Raw genomic sequence first — 26,508 nt, 5'->3', positions numbered from 1 at the left:
TAATGCACTCATCACAGTTGTGTCTGAGAGCCAAATAACTCTCTTCTCACCCATCCTCCATCACCTTGCCTTCCTATGAACTCTCTGAATCAAATTTAACTTTCTCTTCCTGATTTTTAAAACTCTCCACGGATTCTACTTCCCCCTGTATCGCAGACCTCATATCCCTCTGCTCACTATACATTCACCTCCTCCTTTAACATCTGTCTCCTCTTCCCCTAGTGATTTCTGAGTTTCAAATCTTATTTTAAAGAAAAATCCTGTTTGTTTTTGTGCTCAATGGACCCTGCACTACTCTCCCCATTGTTGGGTTCATCTGCTTTCCACCCCCCCACTAGTGACAAATTTGGTTAAAGGGCTACTGTGGGCAAGGTTGACCCCTCTTCTCTAGCCCTGTCAGTCATGTCAGAGGTGGAATAACAGTTTAAAAGCCAGTTGTTGGACAGCTCTGGGAGAAAGCAAACAGCAGCTCTCAAGAGAGACTCCTGGAAGGCTTCAGAGAAACTGCCCTCGAGAAGCTCACCCACTGATCTCCTCTGAGCCTACAAGCAAACAACTGACGCTGATATACTGGACAGGCAGGATAGATTCAGCAAGCCTCAGGTGAGCTGTTAAGCAGTCGGTACCACTTTCCTCTACCCCTTCCAGGGGTAGGAAATCTTGGATTGTACTGAAAGGACTTGGAGAGTTGGAGCCATGAGCCCGAAACTCTTTGCCTCAATTTTGCATCACAGAGACTCCTGTTTATGCAGATTGGGGTGTGTGTGTGCGGGGGGGGGGGGGGGGGGGCGGCTATAGGTTTTGCAGCCTCAGATAGCAGGTGGTGCCCATAAGCAAACCAAGAACTGTAACACACTAACTTGTATCTTTACTGCTTTTAAACATTTATTTTTTTAACTCTAACCCTTCTAACTTCCACTTTCTGCCACTGATAGCAGGGCTGAAAGTAACATTAAGCACTTACCAGTATGGGGGCCTGGCTCTGGGACCCTGCAAGGGGCAGGGCCTCAGCAGAAGAGGCGGGCTGGGGGTCAGTCTCCCCCAACCAGCCCATCAGTGCTGCCTGGTTCATGCCTCTTCCCCAGGGCTCTGTTGGAGGCCTGCGGGGTGGGCAAAAGGGGCAACAACATTAAAGAGCTGCTGTGGTAGCGCTTTAATGTCGGCTGTGTATGGGCTGGTACTGGCAGCCACTTCTTACTGGTACACTGTACTGGCCCATACAGGCCTACTTTCACCCCTGGCTGATAGTCTCCTTACCCAGCTTTAGAAAAGGACTATGTCTCTGTCCCATGCCTCTGGAGCATTTTGTAATGCTCTATATAAAGGAAACTATATAAAAATAAATCTCATTGTATTAGAACAGTGAAGTAGAGGCACTTTTAGAAATGTGCCTCTAAATTACAATAACAAAAGCTCTAAATAACTCCTTAAGATCACCTCCTTCATCTGGGGACTAGACATTAAATGTATATTTTGAATAGGGGAGCTTGCTACTGCATTCACTCCATTGCATGCAGCTGATATCTCAGTATCTCTAGGAATGGTGAGAAACACATTTGTAACTAGCATGGTGGTTGCTAAACTTTACTGGTGAATCAAACTAGTTGTCAGTCCATGTAATTCACCCACTATCTGTATATAGGTTGTCTATTTAGACAGTAAGCTCTTAAAGCACGGGACCTTCACTTCCTATGTCTGTACAATACCTGGATAAATGATGATAACCTACATCCTAAATGTAGAAATTGTAGAAGTTGGAGCTGGGAAAGGAAATATTAGGTCATCTAGTTCTTCTCCTTGAAATGGAGACTGGAAATGCTGTTAGAAGATAAAGGTGATAATAATTAATTGAAAAAATAATATAGTTTATCTCTTATACAGCCCTTTTCATCCTTACATCTTAAAATGCTGCAAAAAGTTTGTTAAATATTATTACTTTGTGTGCTGCTAGACTTCCTTTCCCAATGCCTTGCATGTACATTAATCATGAAGCAACACAGTGTCTCATTCTTACATGTTAGACTGCTTCACGAACCTGAGGAACTTTTATTCTTCCTCCTTTCATAAAGCTGAGTGTCACTTGATCTGAGAGTGTGCTGCAGATTTTGACCAATCCCATAGCAGGGAGTATGCTGTGCTTGTGTGCATTTATTTCCTGCTGTAGTCTCTGAGATTCAGTTCAGTCTTTTCACAGGGGAAGACTAGCTGCAAGAAAAGCGGAAATGATTTTGAAGAAATGAACAGCTGAAATGAAAACCAAATGATTTCATAAGAGTAAGTAAAACTAAAATAATCCCTTTCCCCTTGAGAACAAAATTAGAGTGTAACTAAATCAAAGAGCTGGAATTATTTGAATATATACTTCTTTTAAAAGCAATCTGTGAGTTGGATTCTGAATTATTTAGACTCTTTCTGGATGTGGATGCTTTTGCTTGCGTGTTCCAGAGACAATTTATTCTTAAGTGGCAGTTCACTGAGTTTATGTAAACATATTTTCCCCAATCACTACAGTATTAGTTTGTTCCTAAGAGGAATGGTGAACTCATGTTCATTGTTTCATCAGGAATTTCACAGGTCGAAGCATATAATATGTACTTCCAATATAAACTACCCCACACCAGTGAAATGCCGCACCATCTTTTTTGGCCTATTGAATTTAGAAGGTGATGAACTAAAATTATAATACTCTGTATTATATTTTGGTATGTTTGTATTATTTATTATGTTTTTGGAAATATATCATGCATATTACAGATGTTTAATACAGATATTAAAATATTAATGAAACTGTCCATTATGTCTATGCAATTGTATACTACCTAGTCACTGGGTTGAATATTTATTAATTATGGTAACATCCACAAATTGCTTGGCACTGTCCACACCTCTCCTGTCTACTGTTAGACTAGAAATAAGACATTTTTTTATCAGTGAGGGTAACTAACCATTGGAACATCTTATCTAGTAGTGTAAGGGATTCTCCATTGCTTTCCAGTCTTTAAGCAAGACTGGATCTCTTTGTAAAAAGATATGCTCTAGTTCAGGGTTGGCCAACCTGTGTCTCTGGAGCCACATGCAGCTCTTCAGACGTTAATGTGTGGCTCCTTGTATAGGCACTGACTCTGGGGCTGGAGCTACAGGCGCCAACTTTCCAATGTGGGGTGGGTATGTGTGTGCTCACAGCTCAACCCCTGGCTCTGCCATAGGCCCTGCTCCCTCTCCATCCCTTCCTGCCTCTTCCCCTGAGCCTGCCATGCCCTCGCTTCGCCCCCCACCAGCCTCCTGGACACCACAAAACAGCTGATCAGGAGGTGCAGGGAGAGTGGGGAGGCACTGATCGGCGGGGCTGCTGGTGGGTGGGAGGCGTTGTGAGCAGGGCAAAGGAGCTGATGGGGGGCTGCTGACATATTACTGTGGCTCTTTGGCAATGTACATTGGTAAATTCTGGCTCCTTCTCAGGCTCAGGATGGCCACCCCTGCTTTAGCTCAAACAGAGCATATGGGCTCAATGCAGAAATGAATGGGTTAGATTCTATGGTCTGTGTTATATAGGAGGGCAGACTAGATTATAATGTCCCTTCTGGCCTTAAAATCTAAAGGAAGACATAATCTCTGCCTCAAAGTTCCTACAACGTAGGAGGGCCCTGATTCTGCCATGTGTTGCTCATGGGCTGACAAACTCCTGCACCTGTGCAAAGTTCCCTTGACTTCAGTGGGATTATGTATTGCTAGACTCTTAGGGGTTCCGTTTCAATAACACAATGCAAAATTGGCTCAAGCCCACATCCAATGACCTGGGACAATTACATACCACCCACCGGGCGCCTCTAAGAGGCAGTACTTCCCCTCTCACAAGCACAGAGTCTGAGTGTAGCAAAATCTTTTTAATAAAGGAGGGAAACAATGCGGCATTATGTTTGGGAAACACCACAAACAGGGTTCATAACATAAACCATGAGCAAAAGACATCCCCCCAAGTAAGTTTGGCAGTATCCTTTTCGCTTCAGGGTCTTAAGTCCAGCAGCCCAAAATCACCCAGAAGTCCAACAACCCAAAAGTCTCTGTCCCTGGTCAGTGCAGCCTCAGGGTTCAAAAGTTTATCTGCAGAGTTTTACCTCCCAGCCCAGGGGGTGCGGGGCACACAGCGGTGTTAAGGGGCACCTTACATGGTCCGAGGCCAACTGCCCCGCCTCTCCATGGGGTTCTGCTGCAGCCTTCACCATGAGCCACTCCACCAGCTGTCCCGTAAGCCGTTAGAGCTGTTCCGTGAACTGCTCCACTCCGCCAGCTGTTCCGCAAGCCACTCCAGTCATCCCACAAACTGCTGTGCTCTGCCAGCTGCTCAGCAACATATCTTCAGGGGCCCCCACACTGTTCAGTGATTTCAGCTTGTAGTAGGGGAGCCTCAGTGCTGGTGCACCATTGGCCCAAAGTGAAATCCACTCAGCAACCTGTAACTAGACTCCTAATGGAATTAAGATTAGCACTTACATTCCATAGTAGAGAGGAGAGGAGAGGAGAGGAGAGGAGAGGAGAAGGTGCAATTGGTATTTTAGGCCCATACTATTGGATACAAATACCTGTCCCCAACCTCCCTTAATTCACTGGGTTTTGGAACCCATGTCCCTGGTCTAGCAAGTGCTACTTAATTGATGGTGAATCTCTTTGTCAAAAAACAGTTTCATTGTCCTTGAGTCACATAATCAGAGTAACAACACTTTATTCTTCCTGTCCCAGTAACAAAGAAACTGGGGATCCCACAGCAGCCCAAATGGCTGCTGTGGGCTCATGCTAGGCGGGATGGGTGTGCCTATGCAAACAAGATCAGCCCCTGAAGTTCTTTTCCACAACTTGCTATAATTCACCACCAGATGTCAGGATAGAGCTCATCCTGACTGTTTACATCTTCCCCCAAGCCGAAAATTTGTCTTCAAGACAAATCACACTCCCTATTATACCAACTCACTGGTTCCATCCAAAGGGCCTCAGTTAGCCCATTTTAGCTTCCACAAGAGTGTATGCTAAATGTATTGGCTTCTCACTAGTCAGCTCATCCTGATTCTGCTTACACATATAATCAATATTTGTAGTTATTTTTAGGATCAAAATTTCATTGCATTATTTATAGCAGATGAATCTCAGTTTCCATCACAAGCCTGACTTTCACAGGCTTGAGAGAGAGCTGCATCAAGTCCTCCTTGGCAGTAAGGAGCATCATTGCCACTCAAGGGGTAGATCCTTAGCTCATGTAAATTGTCATAGCTCTGTTAACTTCAATAGAACTCTGACAATTTCCCCCAGCTGAAGAGCTGCCTCTCGGAGTTTTAGCCATTTGTCAGGGAGGAACACCGAGTGGTGATATTACAGCATCATCCTAAAGATCTTGAATGTAAATTGCACAGGCATATTTCATTAGTTAACGTAGCTAATAAGGTTAATTTGGAGACTGGCCTCAAGTTCAGAGGCTGTGCTGCAACTCAGTCGGGTGACGCGTGTGTGGAAAAAACTAGCCCAAGAAACCTCTATGAAAAGTGGTGTGGAGTCCAAAACAAAGATTTTCAAAAATGGGTGCCTAAAGTTAGGCCCCATAATCATAATTTAGGTACCTACATAAGTGGCCTGATATTCAGAAGTGCTGCACACCTAGGAGCTTCCACTGGCTGTATAGAAAGGGAAAGAGAGACTATCCAATTTCTTGCAAATGTTTAGCACTTAAAAATATTATTTTAAGCTTACATAGCACCTCTGTTCAATATACTGTACACACAGCACCACTGAAATGCAGGTACGCTGGGAGAAGAGGGGACCGGCTGACTGATGTACCGAACAGTAGTGAAGGGGAAAGAAATGTGACTAGGGATAGTGCAGTGGGATCTTTAATTAGCTTATCAAGCCTTGCCTGAAAGGCCAAACACAGTAAGTTGCATGGTGCTTAGATTATTTACCTCAGAAGGAAAGACTGAGGTGACCCTGCTGGGTTATGAACACGTGGTTCCAAGGAGGATAACAATGCCAAACTTAAACTTTAGAGACCATTAAGACACCTCCTCCAGCTTAGTAGTAAATTGACTCCTTCTCCAGAGTATAGGGGTCTCAGCCAAAGCTCACTTAAGTTAATGGGAGCCTCTCCACTGACTTCAGTGTGCTTGACATCAGGCCTTACGACTGCAGCTCATCAGACAGAACAAATGTAAGTTATACAATAGGAGCATAGACCACTCAAACTATTTATAATGTACAAAATACTTCAACTCTTTTCAGAACATCCTGTGAGAACACACTGTTGCGACTAATGGAAGCCACTTCGAAAAAGTCCAGTCATCTGTGCCATGAAAATGGTGATTGGATGTCACACCTGCCAGAAAATCTCTGGGATGTTCCTCTCCATAATTTATCCCTTCCAGGTAAATATTAACATTCTCCTCTAGATATTGATCTTGTTGTCAAAACGTTTAAGCATCAGATCCTTGGAGTACCAACAGAGTGGTCAGCATTTGTGTGATTGTCAAGGTATTTTTCCCCCAGTTTGAACTTTAGCGTCCAAAAGTGGGGACCTGCATGGACACTTCTAAGCTTAATTCCTAGCTTAGATCTGATAATGCTGCCACCAGCCAAAAAGTAGTGTTTGGCACACTTTCTGTTCCCCCAAAACCTTTCCTGGGGAACCCAAGACCAAATCCCTTGGGTCTTAAAACCAGGAGAAATAAACCATTCCCCCTCCTTTCCCCCTCCCAGACTTTCCCCTTCCTGGGTTACCCTGAGAGGCTACACTGATCCAAACTCCTTGGATCTTAAAATAGAGAGAGGAATGAACCTTCTCCCCCTCCTTTCCTCCCCACCATCCCTGGTGAGTTCAGACCAATCCCCTGTTCTTAACAAGGGGGAAAAAATCTATCAGTTCTTAAAAAGAAGCTTTAATTAAAGAAAGAAAAAAGTTAAGAATTATCTCTGTAAAATCAGGATGATGTTCACAGGTGTAGTCAGATTTATATATCCTAGAGGCCTTCCCTCCTCCTAGCCTGAGATTCAAAAGTTTACAGCCAACAGAGGTAAACTCCTTCCAGAAAATAACTTTGCAAGCTTAAGAAAACAAACAAAGACTAATCCACCTTTTCTAGCTAGTACTTACTATTTTGAAACATGAGACCATTGATTTCAGAAAGTTTGAGAAACTGGGGTGCACGTTGGTCCCTCTTGCCCAAGAGCAGAAACAACAAAAACCAGCACAAACAATAGACTTCCCTCCAGCAAGATTTGACATATCTTGTCCCCCCATTGGTCCTCTGGTCAGGTGTCGCCAGGTTCACGAGCTTCTTAACCCTTTACAGGTAAACGAAACATTTACCTTACATCTGTTCTGACAGGGATAGAAGAAATACCATTTATTTTCCCAAAGGGCTAATGTCTACAGCTGAGTGGGAGTAACTGAAGGTGCTATCTGTTGGATCAGATGTAAACCGATCCTCGATCACTTGATTATTAATGATGCATGACTCTTTATTACAAGAGTCCCAAGATAGTCTGCTGTGCTGGGATTACCAGTGAGAGCGATTACTCTCTTGGGACAGATTTATTGTCTGATTATGTAGAATGGCGCCAAACTGGGGTCAGCCAATGGTCCAACTAGCCCAGTATCCTGTCTTCCAACGTGGCAATGGCCGAGGCTTCAAAGGCTAACAGAACAGGCATAATCAAGTGTCCATCCCCTGTTGTCAGTCCTGCCTCATGGCAGTCAAAGGCATAGAGGGGCCCAGGGCATGGATTGTTCCTACAGCCTGAGGGGGGGGGGGGGGGTCTATAGCCACTGATGGACCTATCCTCCATGAATTTATCTAATTCTTTTTTGAACCCAGTTATACTTTTCACAACATCCCCTGGCAATGAGTTCCACAGGTTGACTGTATGTTGTGTGAAGAAGTACTTCCTTTTGTTTGTTTTAAACCTGCTGCCTATTAATTTCATTGGGTAACTCCTGGTTCTTGTGTTACTTGAAGGAGTAAATAACACTTCCTTATTCACTTTCTCCATACCATTCATGATTTTATAGACCTCTATCATATCCCCCCTTAGTCACCTCTTTTCCAAGATGAATAGTCCCAGTCTTTTTAATCTCTCCTCATATGGGAGCTGTTCCAGATCCCTAATAATTTTTGTTGCCCTTCTCTGTATCTTTTCCAATTCAAATCTCTTTTTTGAGATGAGAAGACCAGAACTGCACACAGTATTCAAGGTGTAGGTGTATGATGGATTTATACAGTAGCATTGTGATATTTTCTGTCTTATTGTCTATCCCTTTCTTAAGCTTTTTTTTTTACTGCTGCTGCACATTGAGGGGATGTTTTCAGAGAACTATTCATGCTGACTCCAAGATATTTTTTGAGTGGGAACAATTAATTTAGAACCCATCATTTTGTATGTATAGTTGGGGTTATGTTTTCCAGTATATATTACTTTGCATTTATCAACATTTAATTTCATCTGCCATTTTATTGCCCAGTCATCCAATTTTGTGAGATCCCTTTGATCTTTGCAGTCTGCTTTGGACTCAACTATCTTGAGTAGTCTGTATCATCTGTAGCTGCCACCTCATCCCTTTTTCCAGATAATTTATGAATTTGTTGAGCAGCACTTGTGCCAGTACAGCTCCACAAAGGGCAGGACAAGAGGCAAGGGATTCAAATTACAGCATAGCAGATTTAGATTAAATCTCAGGAAAAACTTCCTCACTGTAAGAACAGTAGGGCAACGAAACAGACTGCCTAGGGAGGTTGTGGAAGCTCCTTCACAGGAGGTTTTCAAAAGGAGGCTGGATGGCCATCTGTCTTGGACACAACAAATCCTGCATCTTGGCAGGGGTTAGACTAGATGACCATTTAGTCCCTTCAAACTCTATGGTTCTATGATTCTAAGTCCAAATGCACTGTATCTATTGGATCACCCTTGTCCACAGGCTTATTGACTCCCTCAAAGAATTCTAGTAGATTGGTGAAGCATGATTTCCTTTTACAAAAGCCAATGTTGACTCTTCCCCAACATATTGTGCTCATCTCCATTCTGAAAACTGACAATTTATTCCTACCACTACCCTTTGTTTTCTGTCTTTTAACCAATTATTGATTCGTGAGAGGACCTTTCCTTTTATCCCATGACTGCTTACTTTGCTTAAGCATCTTTGGTAAGGGACCTTGTCAAAGGCTTTCTGATTATCATTATGGTTTGGTGGATAGAGGGAATGCAGTGGACATAATATATCTGGACTTCAGCAAGACTTTTGACACAGTCCAACTTGACATTCTGATATGTAGGTTGGAGAAATGTGGGATCAGTGGAACTACCATTAATTGGATACATAATTGATTAATAATTGCAAACAATGAATAACTATTAATGGAATGATGTCACATTGGAAGGAGGTCTTGAGTAGAGTTCCAAAAGGATCAGAGATTGCAAACACTTTGGAGGATAAAGCTAAAATTCAGAGGGATCTTGATAAATAGGAGAACTGGGCTATAGACAACAAAATGAAATGTAACAAAGACAAATGGAAGGGGCTACATTAAGAGAAGAAAAACCAAAAGTACAAATACAGAATGGGGAATCACTGGAATGGCAGCAGCACTGCTGAGAATGATCTGTGTAGTTGTGGTGAATCACATCCTCAACATGAGTCAACAGTGTGATGCTGTTGCAAAATGTGCAAATGCAATTTTAGATTGCTTGAACAGAGGCATAGCACGCAAATCATAGGAGGTGTTAGTACAGCTTTATTCATCACAAGTTAGGCCTCAGATGGAGTACTATGTCCAATTTTGGTCACCAGTGTATAGCAAGGATGTAGAGAAACTGGAAAAAATCCAGAGACGAGTGACAAAGATGACCAAAATAATGGAATGCAAGCCATGAGAGCAAAGGCTGAAGGAACTGGGTATGTTTAGTTTGGAATAGAGGAGACTAAGTGGGGACATGATAGCAGTCTTCAAATACTTGAAAGGTTGTCATTAAAAAGATGTAGAAAGGTTGTTCTATCTTGCCACAAAGGGCAGGACAAAAGGCAAGGGGTTCAAACTACAGCATAGCAGATTTAGATTAAATCTCAGGAAAAACTTCCTAACTGTAAGAACAGTAGCACAATGGAACAGACTGCCTAAGGAGGCTGTGGAAACTCCTTCACTGGAGGTTTTCAAAAGGAGGTTGGATGGTCATCTGTCTTGGACACAACAAATCCTGTATCTTGGCAGGGGTTAGACTAGATGACCATTGCAGTCCCTTCTAACCCTATGGTTCTATGATTCTAAGTCCAAATGCACTATATCCATTGGATCACCCTTGTCCACATGTTTGTTGTCCCCCTCAAAGAATTCTAGTAGATTGGTGAAGCATGATTTCCCTTTACCAAAGCCATGTTGACTCTTCCCCAATATATTGTGTTCATCTAAGTGTATGATAATTTTTTTCTTTTTTATAGTTTCAACCAATTTGCCTTGTACTGAAGTTAGGCTTACTGGCCTGTAATTGCCAGGATTGCCTCTGTAGACTTTAAAAAAATTGGTGTCACATTAGCTATCCTCCAGTCATCTGAAGCTGATATAAGTGATAGGTTACACACCACAGTTAGTAGTTTTGCAATTTCATATTTGAGTTCCTTCAAAACTCTTGGGTGAATACCACCTGGTTCTGGTGACTTATTACTCTTTAATTTATCAGTTTGTTCCTGTAATAATAAGTCGCTATTATATAACACTTTTCAGTAGGTTTCAAAGGAGGTCAGTATCATCCCTGTTTTACAGATGGAGAAACTGAGGCAGGTGAGATGACTGCCCAAACTCACCCAGCAGGCCAGTGGCAGAGCTGGGAATAGAATCTAGCTTTCCTGATTCCCAGTACAGTGCTTTATCCACTAGGCAACACTGCTTCTCTTATTAGGATGTATTTTATATCATTATATTGGTTTAGCCCAACAGGCAATAATTTGAAAAAATATGCAGGAAGGCAAAGAAAGACTCAAGACAAGCTGCCTTTCAGCAAGCACTGGAGGGCTCTTACAGGACAATGCTGGAGCTACTAGCTTTGAAGATTTTGCCTCCTCTCCAGCTAACCTACAAAACTGGCTTGAGGCAAGACAGGAAAAGGCCTGTGAACACAAGAGCTCAAAAGAATTGTGGCAGGTTTAAAAAGAATACTCTCTGTCTTTTGAGAAGAGGGAAGGTGTTTGAGAGAACCAGATTGAGCCACATGATATCCTGCTGGGGGTGTTTGAGCCATATGATACCCTGCCTAAGGTTACGTCTGCACTACGGGATTATTCCGATTTTACATAAACTGGTTTTATAAAACAGATTGTATAAAGTCGAGTGCACGTGGCCACACTAAGCACATTAATTTGGCGGTGTGCGTCCATGGTCCGAGGCTAGCATCGATTTCCGGAGCGTTGCATCTGGGGTAGCTATTCCGTAGCTGTCCATAGTTTCCGCAGTCTCCCCCGCCCTCTGTAGAATCTGGGTTGAAGCCCATGCAGGGCAAAAATCATATTCGCCAGGTGGTTCTGGGTAAATGTCGTCAGTCTTTCGTTCCTCCAGGTTAAAGGCAACGGAGACAATCATTTCCGCGCCACTTTTTCCCTGGATTGCCCTGTGCAGATGCCATAAGCAAGGCAACCAGTGGAGCCCTGTTCAGCTTTTTTTTTTTACAGTCACCGTAGTGTAACTGGGATGCCACAGACAGAGGCGATACTTCAGCGCTACACAGCAGCAATTCATTGCTTTTGCATAGATAGCAGAAAGACGGTTACCAGTTGTTCTGTACTTGTCTGCTGGGGTAAAATTAGCAATGGAGGATGATGGTTATCTGTCCCCTAGTATAATGTTCCTGCTGCTATCATGGGTGCCCCTGGCTGAGAGTGGCCGGGGCGCAAAAGCAAAACTGGGAATGGACCTCCGCCAAGTCAATCCCTCCTTTAATAGTTTTCTAAAATAGAGTCATCTGCCTAGAATATGGGGCAAGTGTACTAGAGAACCAGTGTATCAGAAAGCGGCAGCTGCTCAGATGTCAGACCTGCAAAAATGAAAATGAGCTACATGCCATTCAGGGGGTGCCCCTCAACAACCCCCCGTGCTCCCTCCTCCCTCCAACCTTCCTGGTGGCTAACCCGTGCAGTGTCCCCACCCAATTCTCTGTCATGAAGTTATAAAGAATCAGGAATAATGAACACAATGATTATTAGTGAGGTAAAAGAGGGGAGGCAGCCTCCCTGGGCTATGAACAGTCCAGGCAGGACATTAAGCGGTGGGGGGAGGCAGACCCAGCATCCCATGCTATGATAGTGCCAGGCAGTATAGGAAGCTTTTCTTTACAACATGAAAGGGAGGGGGCCGGATTGAAGCCAGGCCCTCAGGTGCTGTGATGAAGATTGGTTACCAGCCGTTCTGTCTCCCATCTACTGGGAGTGGACCAAAGGAATTCATTCCTATTTTTTACCCAGGGACGCGCCCCACCCCAGCTGGCCTCAACCTCAGCCAGCCAAGAGAATATTTCAGCAGTTACAAGCACTGAAGGCACTCACAAGGCTGATCAACCATTAAGTACCGAATCCTACTGCAACCATCTACCACCGTGGAGGAGAGAGGCGCAAATAGCTGAGCTTTCAACTGCTTGCAGCATTCACGTCTACCAGGCACATTCAGATGACAATATGGGTGACATGAAAGAAGTCAAGACAACCGATTTCTTTCCTTTTCTTCACGTGGTGGTGGGGGGAGTAAATTGAGGAGGCTATTCCCTGAACCCCGGACAATTGTGGTTGAGAACCCTATAGGCAATTGGGAGGCTCAGCCAAGAAAGCAAGATACTTTTTCGAGACTACTGTGGGACTGTGGGATAGCTGGGTCCTCATACCCTCCCTCACCGGAGCATCCATCTGAGTCTCTGGCTCCCATTACTCTTGTCACGGCAGCACTGTGTAGCCTGGAGATTTTTTCAAAATGCTTTGCATTTCGTCTTCTGTAACGGAGCTTTGATAGAACAGCATTTGTTCCCCATGCCAGCGATCAGACTCCAGTATTTCCTGTAACGGTCCATGCTGCGAGTTCTTTTTGGATTGGAACTGCAGTGCCACCGTGTATCTGATCAGAGCTCCACCGCCTGGGCAACAGGAAATGAAAATCAAAAAGTTTGCAGGGCTTTTCCTGTTGTAACCTGCTCACGAGCAGCCCGAGTTCAGAATGGTGCCCAGAGCGGTACAGTGGTGCACTGTGGATAACACCGGAGGCCAATACTGTCATTTGCCGGCTAACACTACCCCCTAAATCCGATATAGTATACCAGATTAAGCGCTACTCCTCTTGTTGGGAGGAGTACAGAAACGAATTTAAAGAGCCCTTTATATTGATATAAAGGGCCTCGTAGTGTGGACGGGTACAGCATTAAATTGGTTTAACGCTGCTAACATCGGTTTAAACACGTAGTGTAGACCAGGCCTAGGTTACCCTTAGGGATGGACAGCCATTAGGTAAGATAGACATGCAGTAGTCCATTTTCAAATCCCTTTTCTTTAGATCTTTTGTTCCCACTGTTAAAATAAACAATACATTGGTTTTAAAAAAGCTGTCTGATCACTGCATGGCACTGGTCACAGATGCTCAAAGTTCATCTGAGTGACAAACCCACTCACACTTTCTGGGAAAGCAACGCTGATATACAGGGTGCTATATCCCAGAGCTCAGTAAGACTGGACGAATAGTAGAATTCCACCCTAAGAGAGGTAAATGCATCAAGCCAGACTCCTGAAGGGCTGCTCTCACAGAGCCAATTAAGGGGACACATCTTCAGCTAGCCCTGTAACCTTGACACATTCTCCCAGTATTGCCAATCCCCAGCAATTTAAAATCTTGAATCAGGCCCCCAAATAATGAGATTTACAAAATAATAAATTTGGGATATTTTTATTAGCCTTTTGGTTTTTTAGCTTTAAGGGTCACATTTTTCCAGTTTTTCTCCATGACCATGATGGCGAAAAACATTTTTTTTGATAAACAAAAGTCAAAATTTTCAAATAATCATGGAACTCCAGAAACTGAGACTTTAAGAAAAACATCAAATATCATGAGACTCATGATGAGAGGTGGCAACACCGTCTTTCTACATTTCATTTGGATCTGGGATGCATTACTGATGCTATTAACTGCACTCAGGAACACTACACAACAGTTTAAGAATTGCAACTTTTTACCAGAGGGGTGGTTACACTTCATGGTAGGTGAAGAAATTTCAGTCTATTTTGTACTGATGCTGGTTTGCCAGTGATAGTATAAGAAGGTTAAGGGGTGACTTTATTACAGTCTGTAAGTATCTACATGGGGGATAAATATTTAATAATGGGCTTGTCAACTGAGCAGAAAAAGGTATAATACAATCCATTGGCTGGAAGCTGAAGCTAGACAAACTCAGACTGGAAATAAGGCATACTTTTTTAACTGTGAGAGTCATTCACCATTGGAACAATTTATCCAGGGTGGTATTGGATTCTACATCACTGACAGTTTTTAAATTAGGATGGGATGTTTTTCTAAAAGATCTGCTCTAGGAATTATTTTAGGGAAATTCGATGGCCTGTCTTAGACAGGGGATCAGACTAGATGATCACGATGGTCTCTTCTGGCCTTGAAATCTATGAACTTGTACTGACACCGTATGACTAAGTCCACACTAGGAGTTGCACCGATTTAACTATTTTCTAATAGGGTTTGCCTTGCCTAGCTACATCAAGACAAAAATGACAGTGCTTTTTCTCCATTGGGATTGTACATTGAGATAGTGATCTCAAATTAGCTAGCTTGGTGTAAAAACACATCTGTTTTGCAGTGAAGACATGTATCTTTTGTCACTACACATTTACGTTTTGGCAGTAGGTTGGGAGTTAGAAGGTTAGGTGTGCATATGTGATATTATTTTCTACTGTGTAATACAAAGGAAAATGGTATTTGAGGTACTAACAAATGGTTGAAATAAACTTAACCTTTGTTTTTACTCTACAGGGAGCCATGATGCTATGACTTACTGTTTGGATAAAAACTCTGATGTAAGTGTCAATGAATCAAAGCTGTTGCAGGTGACAGATAAATGTATGCCCTGCATTGTACATCCTATTATTATGAAGTGGTCTATAACACAGGTAACCAACTATCCAACATTCTCAAACCTGAATTAATTGTCTTGTTTGAAATTTATTACATAGTATTGAATGTTCATACTTTTTTCAATTCAATTAAGGAATACATCGGTGCCTAGATATGTGAATAACATTTTTGGGCAAATTCTAAATACCATAGGTAGAGAAGTAAGACAAAAACATGGTGTACGTACCAAGTTTCTGTTTATGGGGAAGATATTTTTGGTGGGAGAGGCTGATATTTTTGGGGATAGAGGATTCATAAATAAAGACAATAGTTAAAGGGACACTGTTAACTAACTCCTCACATACCGCTTTCTAATCTGAATTAGTTAAGAATGTAAGAATGACCATCCTGTGTCAGAACAATGGGCCATCTAGCCCAGTATCCTGTCTTCCAACAGTGGCCAACGCCAGTTGCTTCAGAAGGAATGAACAGAACAGGCAATCACCAAATGATCCATTATCCCTGTAATCCAATCACAGCTTCTGGCAATCAGAGCATATGGTTGAATCCCTGACCATCTTGCCTAATAGCTATTGATAAACCTATCCTCCAGGAACATATCTAGTTCTTTTAGAACCAGGTTATAGTTTTGGCCTTCACAACATCCCCTAGCACTGAGTTCCACAGATTCTGACAGTCTTGACTAATAGCCACTGATGGACCTATCCTCCATGAATTTATCTAATTCTTTTTTGAACCCAGTTATACTTTTCACAACATCCCCTGGCAATGAGTTCCACAGGTTGACTGTATGTTGTGTGAAGAAGTACTTCCTTTTGTTTGTTTTAAACCTGCTGCCTATTAATTTCATTGGGTAACTCCTGGTTCTTGTGTTACGTGAAGGAGTAAATAACACTTCCTTATTCACTTTCTCCACACCAGTAATAATTTTATAGACTTATATCATATTCCCTCTTAGATGTCTCTTTTCCATGCTGAATAGTCCCAGTCTTTTCAATCACTCCTCATATGGAAGCTGTTTCACACCCCTAACCATTTTTGTTGCTCTTCTCTGTACCTTTTCTCATTTTAATATATCTTTTTTGAGATGAGGCAGCCAGAATTGCATGCAGTATTCAAAGTGTGGGAGTACAAGGGATTTATATAGTGGCATTATGATATTTTCTGTCTTATTAGCTATCCCTCTTCTAATGGTTTTTAATATTCCGCTAGCTTTTTGACTGAGGCTGCACATTGGGCAGATGTTTTCAGAGAACTATCCACAATGACTCCAAGATCTCTTTCTTGAGAGGGAACAGCTAATTTAGGCCTCAATATTTTGTATAGTTCGGATTATGTTTTCCAATGTACATTACTTTGCACTGATCAACATTGAATTTCATCTGCCATTTTATTGCCCAGTCACCGAGTTTTGTGAGATCCCTTTGTAACTCTGGACTTAACTATCTTGAATAATTTTGTACCATCTTCAAATTTTGCCACCTCCCTCTTTACCTGTTTTTCAAGATCATTTAGGAATATGTTGAATAGGACTGGTCCCAGCACAGACCCTGGGGCACACCACTATTTACATCTCTCTGTTCTGAAAAAGACCCATGTATTCCTACCCTTTGTTTTCTGCCTTTTTACCATTTACTGATCCATGAGAAGACCTTCCCTCTTATCCCATGACTGCTTAGTTAGATAGGGATGATATTTATTATAGGTAAGGCCTCTGTCTAGATCAAGGATCAGCAAGCTTTGTCATGCAGCCCGTCAGGGAAAGCCCTTGGTGGGCTGGGACTGTTTGTTTACCTGCAGAGTCCGCAGGTTCGGCCAATTGCGGCTCCCACTGACCGCAGTTCGCCATTCCAGGCCAATGGGGGCATCGGGAAGCAGCAGCCAGCAGATTTCTCGGCCCACACAGCTTCCTGCAGCCCCCATTGTCCTGGAACGGCAAACCATGGCCAGTGGGAGCTGCGATTGGCCAAACCTGCGGATGCTGTAGGTAAACAAACCTTCCCGGCCTGCCAGTGGATTTCCCTGACAGGCCATGTGCCAAAGGTTGCCGATCCCTGATCTAGATCAAAATATATGTGGTTTTTTAGACCTTTCACTCCAGAAAGCCACGTTCACCAACTGTCCTAGCAGAGTGATTAGGACAAGGCTATGGGAAAGAGTAGATAAGGCCTCCGTTTGTAGGAATTCAGAAACTGATTCAGCCTTCTTAAAAACTTTAATATTATAAATAAATACATAAAATAAAAATCCAGTATCCATGGGATTATTATTTCTGTTGAGGGAACATGACCAGGGAGCTCCCTACAGAAAATCTCTGTAAAGCCTTTGATCTGAGGAAAATGAATGCAGACATTTTAAGTTGCTGACCCTGCAACCTTTTCTCATACAAGCAGTCCAGATGACTTCAATAGGAGTATTACTGAACTCAGAACTCAGTATGAATCAGAACTGCTCATGTGTAGGGGTTGAACTTGGGTTGGTTCCTAAGCTTTTATTACGTAGACAATTTAAAGTCCTTTTTAAAAGATCTTAAACTAATCTGTGATTAGTGTCCACTTCATAAGGAAATAAAAACCCATCATGTCAGATGTTTCTGTAACTTCAGAGCAAGCTGTCAGCACCACACACAAACCTTTCAGCATCATTTTAGAGGTGAAAGATGTAATAGATTTTGTAATCCTAAAAATATGATAATTAAGATTGGACAATTTGATAAGCTTCTTTATAGTTCTCAAAATAAAGGAACACATGTCCCTTGCAAAAATTTAGGATTATTTTGTTGTTTTTGCAGCAAGGAGTCCTGTGGCACCTTATAGACTAACAGACGTATTGGAGCATGAGCTTTCGTGGGTGAATGCATCCAACGAAGTGGGTATTCACCCACGAAAGCTCATGCTCCAATACGTCTGTTAGTCTGTAAAGTGCCACAGGACTCTTTGCTGCTTTTACAGATCCAGACTAACACAGCCACCCCTCTGATATTTGTTGTTTTTACCATTCAGGAACTAAGTGTGTCAGAACAACTGGATGCCGGAATTAGATATTTGGATTTTAGGATTGCTCACAAGCCTAATGACTCTTCTGTGAATTTGTACTTTGTGCACATGGTATACACAACGGCTGTAGTAGAGGTATTGTTCTTAAATCTGGAGCATTCAGAAAGGAGTGCTGCTTAATTTTTTTTTAAAGAACCAACAACTACTTCTGAGTAAGAATTGCTTTGGGTGGGGAACACCGACTCCAAGATTTTCTGAACAGGTTATTCTTTCTTTAGTAACATGGGAACTTCAAAATAAGGAACAAAATATACTGCAGAGTTGATTGTTGGAACTGAAATTAATTTCTACCGTTGTCAGCGAGGCTTAACCTCCATGCAGCCACCTGTGAGCTGGAATTCTCATCCACTGTTCTCTGCAGACAAATGATTGCCATTTTCCAGGGTGTGTTTTGTGATGATTCCAGTATCTCATCTTGAGCCAGCCCATCACTCTGTGATGTGGGCACAAAGTGACTGCTTTGAGGAATAAGTGACAGAAAAATAAGATGGGATTTAAAATGTAATACAAGTACAATGTTTTTCAAGAAAAAATGCATTTATTGAAAAGATAATGACTCAGTCTTTTGGTCTTAAAATGTCACATTTTGATTGGTGTATTCCTGTACTGGCACGCATAGGGCCTGGCCATGCTGTTAGTTGCATATGACTTCAATGAGATGTAAGTGTCAGCAACTAATGGGATAATAAATGCCTGTCTTGTTATATAGCAAGACCATGGGAGTCAGGAGACCTGGGCTGTATCCCTGATTTTACCACTGACTCACTCTTTGACCTTGAACTAGTCCAGAAAAATGGGGATTCTATTTTCCACCTTTGAGATCCTCGGATGAAAGACACTGAAGATGCAAAGCCACTATATACCTTATATATATTGGTATATAAAGTGGAGAGCCACAAGTGGTGAAATCAGCATAGCTCTGCTGAATTAAAATCCAAAGGATGGCTTTCCAGCCACTATGAAACTTCCTGCAGAATGTCCCATATTGTCATTCATGATAAAGCTATGCTGATTTGCACCAGTGGAAGGTCTGGCCTATCATAAATCATAGTTTATGATTTATTTAATTCTCCCTTACCATCAGACAGGCTTTTCTAAGTTGATTTGACTTTACTTTTTTAGGATATTCTGTGGGAAATTTTAAAGTGGTTGCAGGCCCATCCTCAGGAGGTCGTTATCCTTGCCTGCAGGAATTTTGATGGATTGACCAAGGAACTTCATAATCATCTTATCTCCTGCATAAAAAATATTTTTCATTCTAAACTGTGTCCAAAAGATGTAAGTGCAGACATAATTTCTTTTAGAATGATACAGTAGTTTTTTGATTTGTGATATGCTTTACGTTATCATTATGTTCTTTAAAGCTATGGAAATATGTACCTGTTCTATTATAAACAACATAAGTGGGAATCAGTTATTAGAGATTTATCACATAAGTGATGTCATAGCGTGGAGTGGTCCTCTAAGGGAACTGACTCAGCTCCACCTGTGCTGTGTCATCCAATCCCAAGAAATGGGTTTGGACTTGGGCTTGTGATTGGGTCAGGTAACCAGGCATCCCATGATGGTATCCCAGGAGCAGGGCTTCCTATAAGAATGAGCCTGCTCTGTCAGAGAGGGGAAGACCAGGGAAATACTCTAAAGAAGCCCAGAGTTGGAGGGTAAGCTAAGAGAGAGCTGTGGCTTGCAGCCCTGACACAAGGGTAACTGAAGAGCGAGGAGGTGGGGAGGCTCCTGACCCATGGCCAGAGAGGACTGGGGAGGCCTTTCCATATCATCCAGATGGAAAGACCTGACTGGAGCTACCTGGTGTGAGGGTAGAAGCCGTAAGCGGAAGAGGCTTGAGGATATGCTGGACAGCAGGACCTGGGTTTGGGGGAAAACACTGTTGAGTCCAGCAAGGTGCTGAAGAAACTACAGAGTTGAGGAAAGACTTGTTTTGATTTAATCTGATATTTAAATGTGCTATCTTAATAAACCAGAACCCAAGAAAGGGTGTTTATTTGACTTGTGTGCTGGGGGGACAGTTACTGAAAAGCCCAAGATGGGGAAACTGAGGCAAAAATTAGTGGAAGGTTTAGGATATTAGCCTGGAGGCTTGGGAGACCTGGGTTCAATTTCCTGCTGAGCTACAGATTTCCTGTGTGACCTTAGGCAAGTCACTTAGGCCCAGATCCACAAAAGTACTCAGGCACCTAACCCTCAGATTTAGGATCCACTGGGATCTACAGAGCTCCCACTCAGGTCCAATCTAACCCTATGGTGTCGTGTCTTAACTCAAGTCTCACTCCACACCTTCATTTCCTCTGCAAAAATTCCCTGCCTAAGCCCCAGGATGATCCACAATCCAGGGCCCCATCTGGTAAGCATGCTCAGACTAGGGGCACCATTTGAGGGTGGCAGAGGGGGGGCGGGAACACCCCTGAGTTTCGTACAGGAGGTGTGGGAGCTCCTAGGTGGAGCTCTTAACTATAGCATAGCATGGTGTGAAATGTAAGTTCTGCAGAGGAGAGGTGTCCTTGGGGCAGGGAGTCAGTATTTTGGTGGGGTGATTAAGATAAGAAAGGGCTGCTGATTAAATTAAGTATCTGGAAGTCTAGCCTGTAAAACAGGAATCTTGCGTGTGTGAGAGTGTGTGTGTGTGTGTGTGAGTGTGTGTGTGTGTGTTGTTTTAGAGAGAACATAGGAGACTCAGAAAAAATACAGCCAAGTCCTCTGAGCCAAGATTACATTCACAAAAAGGGGGAGATTTGGGGGCGTAGGTGAAAATAAGGGGCCAAAACCAAGGGAAGGGCTAGTCGTGATATAGAAAAGTTCCCACTCTACCTGAGGTACTTATGTGGTCCCATCACTGTAGTATCTGAGCACCTCACAAGGTCTTAACTACTCCTCACAGCCCTTCAGTGAGGTAGAGCAGTGCTGTTATCCCCATTGTACAGATGACGCCATGAGGCACACACAGACCAAAGGCCAGATTTTCAAAGGTATTTAGTCACCTAGTGGGATTTTCAAAAGGGCCTATAAGGTTTGGTGCTTTGTAAACACCACTAGATGCCAAGCTGCATCTTTGGGTCCCTAAAATGTTTTGAAATTCTGTCCGTAAGGCACTGGCCTGAGGTCAGACAGGAAGTCCATGTGGGTGGGGAGTAGATCTCAGGTCCTTCAGGGCTAGCTCCCTATCCAGCAGACCAGCCTCTTGCTCTGCTGCATGCTGCAAAAAAAAAGGACTCTGATAGATGGGAACAAAACCAAGGTAGCCAGTTCTCTGAGACTCCAGCAAACAGTCCCAGGAAGTTGGGATGGATGTCATAGTGAGAGCACAGAGATCAGGATGGATAGAGAAAGAGAATCAGATGAGAGGAGATCATTTAACTCCCAAGGGGTGGCAGGTTCTGCCACATGCTGGGCTGTAGAGCAATGGCTGCTGTGCAATTTTACATTTTAACTGAAAACAATTTTGTCGTCATTTTTGGTTCTGAGTTTGAGAAAAGGAAGGAATCAGAAAGTGTCATATGAGTATCAGATGTGTTTATGCCTCAAATTCTTAGGGTTTCAGCTGTATCCAGGCCCATACCAGAACAAAGAACAGAAATCGCATCTACAGAGTCCATAAAGTTGACGATTATTGTCATTATATGTATTATTCACTGGGCACCATCTATGTGCTCAGCACTGTTCAGAAAATGTAGTCCCTGAGCCAAAGTGTATGAAATGTGTAGCCCTGGATAAGATGGCTCGGATATTTAAGTATGAAGTGTACAGTTATTAAGCACATGTTAATATCTGTGAGTGGAGGCGCTGATAGTGATAGAAATTTTACTTGATTAAGGACTAGAACAGCGGTGTGGGTTCGGGACCCCAAAATGGGTCAAGACTCTGTTTTAATGGGGTCACCAGGGCTGGCTTAGACTTGATGGGACCCAAGCCCGAGGGCTTCAGGCCTGGGTGGCAGGGCTCAGGTTACAGGCCCCCTGCCTGGGGCTGAAGCCCTTGGGCTTTGGCCCCCCGGCCTAGGGAGGTGGGGCTTTGGCTTCCCCTCAGCCACCCCGGCTGAGGGTGGTGGGGCTTGGGTGGGCTCAGGCTTCTTTTCCCCATCCTGGGGTCCAGACCCTCCCCCTGCCCTGGGCGGCATGCCCCGGAGGGTGGGGACACAGGCCGGGGGCTGCTTTCAGGCCCCCAGGCCCACTGCCCAGGGCAACTGAAGGATCTGGGGTTCCTCTCAGCAGCCCAGGCTCCCCTGGGTGGCTCTTACCATGGCCTGGCACTGGCTTCTGGCCTGGTCAGGGAGCAAGGTCTTGGGGGGAAGAGGAGGAGCTGGTCGGGAGAAGAGGAGGGACAGGAGTGGGGCCACTGAGAGGGCAGGGCTTCTGCATGTGTCTCACTTTTGCCTTTTAAAAAGGTGGTCACCGTAGCTCAGTGGTTCTCAACCTACTTATCATTGTGGGCCACAACATGTTACCTGGGCTGCAGGTTGAGAATCACTGTGCGCCCCTCTCCCCCCCAAGACCCCTGTGCCCAGTGCCTGCCCAGAGCCCCCTCCACAGAGTAGGGCCAGGAGTGGACCCCACTGCAGGGCTGGGTGGCAGGGCAGCCCCAGATGCTGCCATGTGGCAAAGACAGCAGAGCTCCGGTGGCCCCAGACCCTGCTGCGTGGGACAGGTCAGCCCTGGCAGCCCTGGACTCCACCGCCTGGTGCAGGTCAGCTCTGGACCCCGAAGTATGGGGCAGGGTAGGGCAAGGCAGGGCAGCACAGCCTCAGCGACTCTGGACCCCGCTGCGCCTGGTGGCTCCAGACCTCGCTGGGCAGGGCAGGGCAGGGCAGGGCAGGGCAGTCCCAGTAGCTCCAGACCTCTGCGACCTCTAGCACACAGCCAGGCCTCGGCTGTGTGCTAATTGGGCTGCATGTGGCCCACAGGCTGCACATTGAGAACTGTTGCCTTAGCTATATCAGTACATACCAGTTATCAACCAGCCTTCACGAAACAAAATACAAGAAGTACTTGTGGCTACCATGGCTACCACTCGGAAAGCAAAATACATTTATTCTTGAGCTAAAAGCACTGCAGAGAGAACACAGAGGTTCCTGTATGCATGCTAAAAGCTTATCAGAGATCACCACCTATCAGTCTTACAGGGCCCTAGTAAGCCAAAGTGTTTCCTACCCTTGCACAAGGGTTGAGGCAGGGCCAGTGCTTCCACTAGGCGACCCTAGGCGGTCGCCTAGGGTGGCAGGATTTGGAGGGCTGCCTTTTGCCACACTTAGCGGAAATTTGACAGTGGGTGGGTCCTTCCGCTCCAGGTCTTCAGTGGAAATTTGGTGCCCTGAAGATGCAGAGCAGAACGATTCCTGCTGCCAAATGTTCGGAGGAGGAGCGCAGCCAGCTAGGGCGGCAAAAACCCTGGTGCCGCTTCTGGTTGGGGCTGCCAGTGGACAGAGGGCTCTGTCCGTTTGCTGAATAAAAATGAAGGCCCTGTGTGATCTGTGTCAGTTCAAGCTGAGTTTTTTATACCAAAAGCCCTTTCTTTATCTGAGTCTCGGGGAAAACTCATTTTAAACCATCACATGCAAACACTTCTTGGGTGGTGCTTATCTAGAATTGTTTACAATCCTCAGGGTAATCACCCCCTGCTGCTTTTAGTTCCTAGAGGAGCTGTGGTAACCCTCCCCCATGGAGTAAAATACAATCACACATAGATATTGCATGGGATTGCAATATCTGTTACAATTCCATTGAAGGCAATGGGATTATTTGTATGAGTAACTGTTTATCACCATGAGGAAAGAGCTCACAATTTGGGCCACAGAAATTAAATGAGATTCTCTAGATATTAATTTAAAACCCTAATAGAATTTAACATTTTTAATTTTTAAGACACTATTAGATTTCATAGCAAGCACAGAAATCACTTAAGGCTGTGTATACTCTGCCACTTTCAGCGCTAAAACTTTAGTCATTCAGTGGTGTGAAAAAACACTCCCCTGAGCAACAAAAGTTTTAGTGCTGAAAAGCACCGGTATAGACAGCACTTTATCACGATGAGCCGTGCTCCTGGAGAGAAAGGTTCAGGGTGGTTATTTTTTATCACCAGGAGAGCTGTCGATAAAGTGTGTCTACGCTGCCCAGGTCACAGTGCTGCTGTGGCTGCACTGTAACATGGGCAGTGTAGACATACTCTTATATTTGATGGGATGGCTTAGAAACACTATAAAGAGTGTATCATTCTGTGTTACTTTCTGTAAGTTAGATAAATTTCTGGAGGACTTGTGTTTGGTTTCCTCTTAGTTTAGTTCACTAGAAATTTTTGCAAAATGGAAAATAGGCTGCATCTATACTAGCAAACTTTAGACGTGTAATTCTCCACCATTGCTATCACTAGCAGAGCTGCATTTTGCTATGGCTAAAAGTTTGCTAATGTGGACAAGGCAATAGAGTATATAAATATAGATTGAAAAATATACACTTCTCCTTTTCCTCTCCCCTCCCTTCATGCTTAAAATGGCCTCATGTAAAATCTCTTGTTTTGCAGTCCAGTAAAGGGTACATAGGGTGACCAGACAGCAAATGTGAAAAATTGGGACGGGGGTGGGGAGTAATAAGAGCCTATATAAGAAAAAGCCTCAAAACTGGGACTGTCCCTATAAAATCAGGACATCTGGTCATCTTGAGGGTACATAAGATGTTTGATAATTAGGTGAACTTTGTAATTGTACCTGTGAATTATACTGGCACCTAACAGATTGATTCATACCTAGTTCCTCTGACAGCATTCAAAACAATTCACTCCCCTAGTGTGCCTAGTCAGAGTGATGATGTTAAATGCACTTTTAAGGTAGTCCTGGGAATGTTTGTGGAGGTGTTTTTTTTAGTGAAATTTTTGTGCTAGTGCTCTCCTGACAGCTCTGGCCCTAAAGTTCTCTGATAGAATTGATACATAATGGCAGCAGCAGTACAGGCTTCCTCACACTGCGCCTCCAAAGCATGTCAGCTGTGTTCCAGAGGGACAGTAGGCTTTTTGATCCTGGACCTCTCTGCTACAACTGCCAACAAGACACTAATTAGTGCTAGTGCTTTTGTGATGTGGGCTTCTCCACTAGGGACTGGATTGGGACCACCTACTGACTTCACACAACAGCCAGCAGGTGGTAATGAGGTTCTCTATTGAACTTAGGCTGGATTTGACCTGCCAACCTAGAGGTGAGAGAGGCTTGCCATCCTACTCCATTGCTTTGAACCCACCAGCCCTCCAGAAAGCGTTTGATTTAATAATAACAGATTATTTAATGATTAAATTCTAAGAGTTACAATTTTCAAGTTTTTTTTAAAACCAGCTACAAGGTACAAGAGCTTTGAGCAGTTAAACAATTAACATTTCAAAGAGACACATGAACAGTGAGACTTCTCTGGAGACTGGAGGGCTACAATAATGATGGCCCTGTTTACTATTTGAATTAAATCTTTGAAGTTACTGTATGTACTGGTAACCATTCAAGATTACCATTTCAAAGAGGTTTATGCAGCAGAGTTAAAATAGAACAATTCTGGGGAAAATTAGATGATCCTCAATATTCAAGGCCTCAGCTGAAAACATGAGTGACACTGTTTTATTTCAGAGTAGCAGCCGTGTTAGTCTGTGGGTATGGCTACACTTCGAATTTCAAAGCGCTGCCGTGGCAGCGCTGTTGGAGCGCTGCCACAGCAGCGCTTTGAAGTAAGTGTGAGTGTGGTCAGAGCAACAGCGCTGGGAGAGAGCTCTCCCAGCGCTGCATGTAAACCACTTCCTTTACGGGTGTAGCGTGCAGCACTGGGAGCCGCAGTCCCAGCGCTGCCGCTCTGATTACACTGACACTTTACAGCGCTGTATCTTGCAGCGCTCAGGGGGGTGTTTTTTCACCCCCCCTCAGCGCGAAACTTGCAGCACTGTAAAGTGTGAGTTTAGCCAAGGCCTAAATCTGCAAAAAGAACAGGCGTACTTGTGGCACCTTAGAGACTAACACATTTATTTGAGTATAAGCTTTCGTGGGCTACAGGCCACTTCATCGGATGCAAAAAATCAAAGCATTCTTTGACCTAAAGTCTGGATTAACAGAACCAATATTAGAGAAGGTAATGGAATAGATTATTTGTATTCAGAATGGCCAGCCAGAGTGAGATGAATTAAACTGCCCTCACCACAAAAGGAATATTTGATACAAAATAATAAAGGTACTGGATCGTGATGGGGCTATCATACTGTGCTGTAGCTTTCAGTGCTGGATTCTTGCTTCTACCACTTATGCTGCTGAACCTGACATGTTGCCAGCCCTTAGTTCTGGTAAAATG

General features: G+C 43.7%; 1 protein-coding gene across 2 annotated transcripts in view; it reads left to right on the top strand.

The window, feature by feature from the left end:
- The first annotated feature begins 2,194 nt into the window (after positions 1 to 2,194).
- The window catches only part of PLCXD1 (phosphatidylinositol specific phospholipase C X domain containing 1), a 31,252-nt gene continuing 6,938 nt past the window's right edge, over positions 2,195 to 26,508 (top strand). The window contains exons 1-5 of one of the 2 annotated variants that reach the window (XM_032789444.2): positions 2,195 to 2,274; positions 6,262 to 6,404; positions 15,030 to 15,166; positions 18,134 to 18,262; positions 19,310 to 19,465. In XM_032789444.2, the coding sequence (XP_032645335.1) occupies positions 6,293 to 6,404; positions 15,030 to 15,166; positions 18,134 to 18,262; positions 19,310 to 19,465 (534 nt within the window). In that variant the 5' untranslated portion in view covers positions 2,195 to 2,274; positions 6,262 to 6,292. The remainder of the gene's footprint in view (positions 2,275 to 6,261; positions 6,405 to 15,029; positions 15,167 to 18,133; positions 18,263 to 19,309; positions 19,466 to 26,508) is intronic. The other variant, XM_032789446.2, reaches the window with a different exon arrangement.

Source organism: Chelonoidis abingdonii, chromosome 1 (assembly GCF_003597395.2).
Source record: "Chelonoidis abingdonii isolate Lonesome George chromosome 1, CheloAbing_2.0, whole genome shotgun sequence".
NCBI classification, from domain to species: domain Eukaryota; kingdom Metazoa; phylum Chordata; order Testudines; family Testudinidae; genus Chelonoidis; species Chelonoidis abingdonii.
Note: the sequence above shows the minus strand (reverse complement) of the source record. Positions and strands in the feature narration are given on the sequence as shown.